Source organism: Streptopelia decaocto (genome assembly GCF_964273445.1).
Source record: "Streptopelia decaocto genome assembly, chromosome: 2".
Classification (NCBI taxonomy): domain Eukaryota; kingdom Metazoa; phylum Chordata; class Aves; order Columbiformes; family Columbidae; genus Streptopelia; species Streptopelia decaocto.
In genome coordinates, this window is record NC_138655.1 from 162,995,659 (window position 1) to 163,005,205 (window position 9,547).

The 9,547-nt window shown below is 67.6% G+C and overlaps 1 protein-coding gene across 1 annotated transcript; it reads left to right on the forward strand.

Annotated features, from left to right (window-relative positions):
- Positions 1-555: 555 nt before the first annotated feature.
- Positions 556-9,329, forward strand: LOC309435893 (uncharacterized protein; the record flags this gene model as incomplete). Its single annotated transcript, XM_082044634.1, has 9 exons — positions 556-625; positions 2,175-6,512; positions 7,036-7,254; positions 7,342-7,427; positions 7,507-7,590; positions 8,521-8,667; positions 8,745-8,876; positions 8,958-9,080; positions 9,189-9,329. 9 exons carry the CDS (start codon positions 556-558, stop codon positions 9,201-9,203), a joined length of 5,214 nt encoding a protein of 1,737 aa, XP_081900760.1. The 3' UTR covers positions 9,204-9,329.
- Between the last annotated feature and the right edge of the window lie 218 nt (positions 9,330-9,547).

Here is a 9,547-nt window from a genome sequence, read left to right on the forward strand (position 1 = left end):
TGGAGACGAGAGGAGGAGAAGGGCCGTTCCCATGGTGACCATGCCGGCACCCATCCTGCATCCCTAGTGGTACCCAGGGTGGGGACACCAGGGTCACAACCCTCCCTGTACATCAGTCATCACCACTTGCAGCTGCTTTCGGGGGGGCTCTGGTCACACCCAGGATGCTCAGCCCCCTTTTTTGGGGACAACCCCCCCTGCTTCATCCCCATGCTCATCAATCCCACCTCGCCTGGGGAAACTGAGGCCGGGGGGGGTGTAGATGTGTATGTGTCCCCCCCATTGGAGCTGATGCAAGCGCATCTCCCCGCGCCGCAGTGCCTGGCACACACCCCGCCGGAGAGACGAGAAAAAATCCTGCTGACATCATCTGGGATGACGGGGCTGATCCCGCCGCCGGCCCCCCCGGCCCTGCCCCCCCGTTAACGCTCCGCGGCTCCGGGCGCAGCCGCTTTCGTCCCGCTCCAGCCGCGGCTGCCGGAGCGGCGGGGGGGGAACCGGGGGGGGGGCAGCGGCCGCCCAGGCCGGGCCCGGCCGGGCTGCTCTGCCAGCGCCATGCCGGGGACAGCGGTGACAAACCAGGGGCTGGAGAAGGAAAACGGGATTCCGGAGGGAGCGGAGGCAGGTGAGGCCGGGGGGGGGTTCGGATGGATGATGCGAGATGGAGCGGAAGGGATGCAGGGATGGAGGATGGAGGGATGCGCGGTGGAGGGTGGAGGCCGGAGGGCCGGAACGGGTTGAAAGGAGGACGCCGCACCGGCCGCCCTCGCAGGTAGCGCGGCCGCGGGGCTCCGGTCGCCCCGGTGCGAGGCAGGAGGTGACTTTGTGCACATCCCTATTGGGGACACACTCCCCCCGCCGCGGTCCCCCACCTTGGGTTGTGCCCCCCACACCCCGAGGCGCCGGTAGGAACGGGGTGGGGGGATGTGTGTATGTCTTGGACCCCCCCCCCCCCCCCCTCCACGCATCATCCCCCCCCCGGGATCACCGGGTGGGGAAACTGAGGCACAGGGCGCTGCAGAGTCATGGCCCAAGGTCACCCTGAGCAGGTGTCCCCGAGGGCTCAGTGCCACCGCCCGAGGGGCTGGGGACAGCCGGGAAGTGCCGGGGGTGGCCCTGGTGTCCCCCCTCCCATGCCGGTGTCACCCCCTCCCCGTGCCTCAGTTTCCCCCCGGGGAGCCGGGTCTGGGGGTCCAGTGGCTGCGGCTCATCCAGAAATGGGGTGAGGGTTCGGTTTGTGCAAAGGGGGGTCAGGGCCTTCCCCCCATCCCCAGCTGGGAGCTGGGGGACCCCAAAACAACCAGGGGGGACGGGTTGGGGGGTCCTAACCAGGAAAGGCAGAGTTAAAGGGAGCCCAGCGACCCCCCCCCTCGCTGGGGGGCAGAACGAGGTCGCCCAACAGGGTGCTGAAGTGGGGGGGGGGGCACAGCCCCAGGGACCCCCAAATTAACCCTTTAAAAGCCCCCAGTTCCCAGGGGAGACCCAAAAATTACCCCCCCTCCCCCAACTTGGAAGGGGGATGGGGACCCCCCCCACGTTAAATACCCAGGTGAGGCCCCACCCCCTTCCCAGCAGCCTCTGCGGCCTTGCCCCACCCCCCTCCATCCCCCCCACCCCTATTTAAAGCCCCCGGGGGGGCCGTGGGGCTCTGCTGGGTTTGGTGCTGGAAGTGGGTCCTGGTGGGTCCCATCTCTTTCTGCCCCATGGACCTGCCCCTGGGGGGCCCAGGTAACGTGGGGGGTCCCCCAAGGAGGTTTTGGGGTGGGGAGGGGGCTGTATTCCCCCCCTAGTGTGGGTAATGAGGGGCTGAGACACCCCCCCCCCACCCAGCTCTGTCTATGGGTGGCTAGTGCAAGGGAGGTTTGGGCTTTGCTTTGGGGGGGGATGTGGGGGGTCACCCCTCTATAAGGGGGGACACCTGGGTCTATTCTGCCCCCCCTTAATGCAGCTGCATCTTTGTGCCCCCAGAGAGGGGCTGGAGGGGAGGGGGGTGTCAGTGTCACCCCTGGTGTCACTTAATCCTTTGGTGATCCCCCCCGGATGGTCTGGGGGGGGTGTCACCCTATTTTCCCACCCTTTTTGGGGGGTGACATCCCCCTGGCTGGCCCCTCCCCATCATGGGGTGACCCTGGGGGGTCCATGGCACTGAGGGGGGGTCTCCCCTCTCTCCGCAGCCCCCCCGGCCGCCACGGTCCCCCCGCCGATGCCCGCCAAGGAGGAGGCTCGTCCGCAACCTGAGGGGGCCAGTTGTGACCCCGGCCCCCCCGCCGCCACCCCCCCCGGGGACCCCTGCAGGCCCCCCCCGCCCGCAGACCCCCTGGACACCCGCATCGTCATGGGCGAGGAGACGTGTCCCCCAAATGCCCCCGAGCTCCGGGGGGGCCCCCCCCCGCCCGCTGTGCCTTGTCCCTTCCCTGCTCCCACCAAAGACCCCCCGCCCCACCAAACAGCTGAACCCCCCCCAGGGAGACCCCCCGTCCCCCCAAACCTGGATCCCGACCTCTTCTTCACTGCCCCCTCCACCCCCGTGCGCATCGGGGGGTCCCGGCTGCCGCCCCCCCATGAAGAGCAGACGGACGGGGAGAGCGAGGGGCTGTGCTCCCCCCCCACGTCCCCGTCGGGGTCCTACATGACGGCCGAGGGGGGCAGCTGGGGCTCCTCGGGGACCGCCAGCACCTCCCCGTCCTGCTCCCCCAACCTGGCGGCCGAGGCCGAAGCCATGGCCATGGTGGCCGACGCTGACGTCATGGCCGCGCTGCCCCCCGGCTTGGATGAGCCCCCCGCCTTCACCCCGCCGTCCCCCGATGAGGAGGATGAGGACGACGGGCCCTTCGCCTCGCTGCGGGATGAGGAGGAGGATGATGATGAGGACGGGCAGACGCCGGAGGAAGATGAGGATGAGGAGTGGGGCGGCGAGGGGCTGATCCCGGCGGCGCTGCTGCCGTTCCGCGGCAGCCTCCTGTTCCAGGCCGAGGCGGTGGAGATCGCCCCTCGGCTGCCCGGCGCGGCCCCCCTGCCCCTCCCCGGCCGCCACGACGATGAGGAGGATGATGAAGATGATGAGGAAGAAGAAGAAGAAGAAGGCGGCAGCACCTCGGCCTCCTTCCTGCGCTCGCTGTCCGAAACCTCCATCACCGAGGGGGTGGACGAGTCCTTCGCCTTCCGCGATGACACCTCGGCCTCCTCCGACTCGGCCGCGTACGACGGGGAGGAGGACGAGCGGCTCTACGGCACCGAGCGCCACGCCATGGGCGCCGAGGGGGGACACGCCGCCCCCAGCGGCCCCGGGGAGGGTGACATCGAGCTCCACCTTCACGCCGGCACCGCGCCGGAGGGGTCACCGCGGCACCGCCCCGGCGAGGAGCCGGCGGGGACTGAGGGACTCGGTGAGGAGGATTTCAGTGAGGGGGACAGCGGCGATGACGCTGGTGGGGATCTTGGTGCCGAGCGGATGGAGCTGGGGACGCCGGAGCAGGACGGCAGCGAGACCCCCCCGGTGGCCTCTGAAGTGGAGCCGGATGGTGAGACCTTCGTCACCTCCTGCTCCTCCTCCTCAGAGCTGGAGGCCTCAGCCCTGGAGCCCGATGTCCCGGGGGGGTGTCCCCTGCCCGAGCCCCCCCAGCTCCCGGAGGAGCCAGCGATGATGGTAAAGGATGATCCTGGTGTCCACCAGCCCCGTGGCTTCTGTGCCGGGGAGCACAGGGACCCCCCAACTGATGGGCTGGGGGGGCACAGTGACATGGCACCGGCCAACGGGGAGCCCCAGGGTGGCCCTGGGAGTGATGGGGATGATGGTGGTGACAGCGACCATGAGCCTGGCACGGTGAGAGCAGGGAGCGCTGAGCCAGCAGCCACCGATGGCCATGATGAGCCCGACATGGTGGCCACTGACCCTGGCCCTGTGCCATTGGTGGCACCCAGCCCACCGGACACCGTGACCACCGACCTGGTGCCGTTGGTGACACCCAGCCCACCGGACACCGTGACCACCGACCTGGTGCCGTTGGTGACACCCAGCCCACCGGACACCGTGACCACCGACCTGGTGCCGTTGGTGACACCCAGTCCACCCGACGCCGCGACCACTGAGCCGGTGCCATCGGTGACACCCACCCTGATAGATGCTGTGGCCACCGACCTGGTGCCATTGGTGACACCCAGCCCACCAGACACCGTGACCACTGAGCCAGTGCCATCGGTGACACCCACCCTGCCAGATGCTGTGGCCACTGACCTGGTGCCATCGGTGACACCCAGCCCACCAGACGAGCCCGACACTGCGGCCACTGACCCTGACCTGGTGACACCCAGCCCGTTGGACACTGCGGCCACTGACGTGGTGCCATCGGTGACACCCAGCCCACCGGACGAGCCTGACACTGCGGCCACTGACCCTGACCTGGTGACACCCAGCCCGTTGGACACTGCAGCCACTGACCTGGTGGCATTGGTGACACCCAGCCCACCAGATGAGCCCGACACCATGGTCACCGACCCTGACCTGGTGACAATCAGCCCGCTGGACACCACAGCCACCAACCTGGCACCAGTGGTGACACCCAGCCTGCCAGATGAGCCGGACACTGTGGTCACTGACCCTGCACTGGTGACACCGGTGACATCCAGCCTGTTGGACACCGCAGCCACCAGCTTGGCACCATTGGTGACACCAAGCCCAGCAGATGAGCCAGACACTGTGGTCCCTGGCCCTGAGCTGGTGACATCAGTGACATCCAGTCTATTGGACACTGTGGCCACCAACATGGTCACATCCAGCCCACCAGACACCATGGCCACCAGCCTGGGGACATCCGGCCTGTTGGACGCTGTGACCACTGACCAGGGGACATCTAGCCCATTGGACACTGTGGCCACCGACCTGGTGACATCCGGACCTTTGGACACCATGGCCACCAACCTGGTGACATCCAGCCCATTGGACGCTGTAGCCACCAACCTGGTGACATCCGAACCGTTGGACACCATGGCCACCAACCTGGTGACATCCGGACCATTGGACGCTGTAGCCACCAACCTGGTGACATCCGGACCATTGGACACCATGGCCACCAACCTGGTGACATCCAGCCCGTTGGACGCTGTAGCCACCAACCTGGTGACATCCGAACCGTTAGACACCATGGCCACCAACCTGGTGACATCCAGCCCATTGGACGCTGTAGCCACCAACCTGGTGACATCCGGACCATTGGACACCATGGCCACCAACCTGGTGACATCCAGCCCATTGGACACTACAGCCACTGGCCTGGCACAAGTGGTGACATCTGGTCTATTGGACACGGTGGCCACCGACCTGGTGCCATCGATGACATCTGGCCTGTTGGACACCGTGGCCATGGACCTGGTGACATCGGTGACATCCAGCCCATTGGACACCGTGGACCTGGTGACATCCAGCCCGTTGGACACCGTGGCCACCGATCTGGCGCCATTGGTGACATCCAGCCGGCCAGATGAGCCGGACACCGCGGTCACCGCCCCTGACCCGCCATCATTGGTGACATCCACATCAGATGAGCCGGACGCTGCCACCACAGCCCCGGTGCCACCCGGTGTCACCACCGAGGATCCAGCACACGGGGTGACCTCGGATGGTGCGTCCCCAGAGCCACCAGCGTGTCCCACGCTCCAGGGGCCCCCGGTGGGTGTCCCCGAAGCCCCCGAGGAGTGGGACGCGGCCACCGCCTCGTCCGAGGACTCGTCCCCGGAGCTGCTGGACACGTCGCGCTCCCGCACCGACTCCAGCTTCTTCACGGCGCCCGAGGACAGCGCGGGGGAGGCGCCGGGCCCCCCCCGGCCCCCCAACGACGATGAGGAGGATGAAGGCGCCGCCGGGCGCTGCCTGGCCCTGTGCCCGCGCCCCCCACCGCCCCCCGCGCCCCCCACGCTCTTCACGGCCTCGGAGCGGGAGGTGTACGTGGGGACCCCCCCGCAGCCCCTCGAACTGCTCCAAACACCCGGTGCCTTGTTGGGGAGCGAGGGGGGGGCCCGGCAGCAGGTCAGCGCCATGTTACAGGGCTCCTTCGGGGACCTGCCGCCCCCCCGCCACCCCCACAGGGCTCCCCAGGTGCTGGCGGAGCCCCCGCAGGGTGATGGGGGGGTAGAGGAGCCCCCCCTGGCCCCCCAAAAACCCCCAAGTGATGAACCCCCAGCCCAGGCTGGGGACACCGATGCCAAAGTCCCGGGGGACAGTGGCCCCCCCAGTGAGGCCCTGGAGGAAGAGGAGGCCGTGGAGGGGGCAGGATCGGGCCCCCAGCCCCCGCTGGCCACCAGCCAGGGTGGGGATGCTCAACCAGAGGCCCCCCCAGAGCCACCAGCCCCCCAGGAACCCCCCGTGCCCCCCAAAGTCAGCCAAGTGCCTCCTGTTGCCGCCTCGTCACTGCTGTCACCCCCGTCGCCATCGGCCCCGCGCCCCCCCGACACCTCAGGGCTCCCCCCCAGCCAAGAGCGTCCGTCTGTCCCGCCGCCCTCCAGGAAGCACCTCGAGGGTAAGAGACCCCCCTCAAAATCACACCCCACAGCCCCCAAATCACCGTGGGGTGTTGAGTGGGGCTGGGGTGGGTGTCACCTGGGGGGGGTCATGGGGGGGACTTTGGGGGGGCATCACTGGTTCAGCCCGGCCACCATGGGGCGTCACAGGGTGGGTGGCACCTCCTGGTGGGTCCCCTTGGGGGTGACAGTGGTGACCAGCCTGGGTTCAACCCCGGGGGGGGATTTTTGGGGGGCACCACCAGCTCAGCCTCCCCCCCACACACACCATGGGGTATCATGTGGGACCATCACTGGTGGGTGCTGGGGGGTCCCTTCTGGGGGGTTCCCAGGTGGGTGACAGGGTGACCAGGTGGGATTCAACACTGCAGGGTGATTTGGGGGGGACATCTACTCATCCCACCCCACCATAGGGGCCGTCACCCACTGGTGGGTGCTGAGGGGGGGGTCCAGGCTGGGTTGAACCGCGGGGATGATTTTGGGGGTCCCCACCATCTCAGTCCCCCCTTGACCCCCGTGCAGCCCCCCAGCCCTCCCCGCAGCAGCCTCCGGAGCTGGGGGGCCGGCAGGCAGGGCCGGGCAGCCGGGGCGCCCCCCGCTCGGACTCCAGCTCCTCCAGCGAGGGGGAGGCCCCGGCCCCCCCGCACCCCGAAATCCAGCGCCTGCGAGAAGCCGCCGGCATCGCCCTGCGCCCCGACAAGGCCCCCCCGGCCCCCCGGGGCTGCCAGGCCAACCACAAAGGTGAGAGAGGGACACGCTTCCCCCAACAAACCCCCCCCATGTGTTTTTGGGGGGCCCCTCTCAGTCCCCCCCTCTGCTTGGCCGCAGGGTCGTGTAACGAGTCTGAGAGTAACGACGAGTCCATCCCCGAGCTGGAGGAGCCCGAGGGCTCGGAGCCACCGGCACAGACACAGGTTGGGGGGTTATTTTTGAGGGGGGGGGCAGTGGGGTGAGGGGGACCCCCCCAAGGTCTCACTCCCCAATTTTGGGCAGGCGCCGCTCACCCACTCGCTGGGCACCGGGGAGGAGACGGTCAGCAAGGCCAAGCAGAGCCGGAGCGAGAAGAAGGCCAGGAAGGTGGGATGGGTGCCCCCCCCCGGGGAAATGGGGGTCCTCTATGGGGGTTGGGGGGCTCTGGAGGGGTCTTGGGGTCCCACATAAGGATTGGGGTGTTCCTGAGTGGTGCTGGGGGTCTCTGGGAGGGGCTGAGAGTCCCTCATAGGGATTGGGGGTCCCTGACTGGGGCTGGGGGTCTCTCATGGGCATTGGGGGTCCCCAAGTGGGTCTAGGGGTCCCCCATAAGGATTGGGGGTCCCCCATAGAGCTGGGGGCTCCCTGGGGAGGGCTGGGGTTCCCTCATAGGGATTGGGGGTCCCTGACTGGGGCTGGGGGCCTCTCATGGGCATTCGGGGTCCCCAAGTGGGTCTAGGGGTCCCCCATAAGAATTGGGGGTCCCTGAGTGGGTCTGGGGGTCCCTCATAGGGCTGGGGGGCTCCCTGGAGGGGGGACTGAGGGTACCCCCTAGGGACTGGAAGTCCTTGAATGGGGTTGGGGTCCCTCATAAGGATTCAGGGTTGTTGAGCAGGTCTGGGGGTCCCCCATAGGGCTGGGGGTTCCCTGGGGGAGCTGAGGGCCCCCCATAAGTATTGGGTGTCCCTGAGCGGGTCTGTGGGTCCCCCATGGGCATCGGGGTCCCTGGGGGATTTTGGGGATCCCCCATGGCATCTCCATCCCAGGGCTTGGGGGGTAAGATGGGCTTGGGGGGGTTAGGTCTGAGGTTTTGGGGGTCTCTGGGTCACCCTGGGGTGTCCAAGCACTGGGGGGCGGGGGGCTGATGTGGGTCCCCTCTTTTCTGGGGGGGCTCAGCCTGGCTGTGCTGGGGGATAATTCTCCCACATCCCGGGGGGTTTGGGGTGGTGTTTGGGGGCTGCACCCCCTGTTTGGCTGCTCTGGGTGTTGTGATCCCCGGGGGGGGACACGGGGTCACCCCTGTGTGTCCCCCCCAAGGCCATGTCCAAGCTGGGGCTGCGGCAGATCCACGGTGTCACCCGCATCACCATCCGCAAGTCCAAGAACATCCTCTTCGTCATCACCAAACCCGACGTCTTCAAGAGCCCCGCGTCTGACATCTACATCGTCTTCGGGGAAGCCAAGGTGGGGGGGGACACACAGATTTGGGGTGGGGGGGGGGTGGTCCCTGGGGAGAGGAGGGTGACCCGGTGTCCCCGCAGATCGAGGATTTGTCACAACAAGTGCACAAAGCGGCAGCGGAGAAGTTCAAGGTGCCGATGGAGCACTCGCCCCTCATCACCGAGACGGCGCCCACCCTCACCATCAAGGAGGAGAGCGAGGAGGAGGAGGAGGTGGGTGTCCCCCCATGCTGGGTGTCCCTGGGACAGCTGGGTGCCGTGGGGGGGTGACAGTGACGTCCCCTCCCCCGGCAGGTGGACGAGACGGGGCTGGAGGTGCGGGACATCGAGCTGGTGATGGCCCAGGCCAACGTCTCGCGGCCCAAAGCCGTGCGGGCGCTTCGGCACAACAACAACGACATCGTCAACGCCATCATGGTGAGTCCCCCCCAACTCATGGTGACCCCCTCCAGAGCCCCCGGTGTGATCTGGGGGTGCACACCCCCCGTTTTGGGGCGCACCCTGACCCTCTGCTCTCTCCCGCAGGAGCTGACCATGTAGCGGCCGGGGGTGTCCCGGCCCCCCTCCCCATGTATAGATGCACAGTTACTCCCCCCCACCCCAAAATCCTTCCCTTGCCCCCCCCCATTCTCCTCTTCCATGTCTGTAATGCTCAATAAACAGCCTCATGTATCACTTGATTGCACACGGGCTCCACACATGGTGATTTTTTGGGGGGGCTCTGGGCTCCATATTCTGTTTCTTGGGGGGGGTTTGGACCTCCCTAATTTCCAGTAGTGATATTGGGGGGTGGGTGTAACTGTGATGGGGCTGCAGAGGCCCCAACTTGGAGGTTTTGGGGGGTGTCAGGGCTCCGCGATGCTCCCCAGGCTGTTGGCCATCAG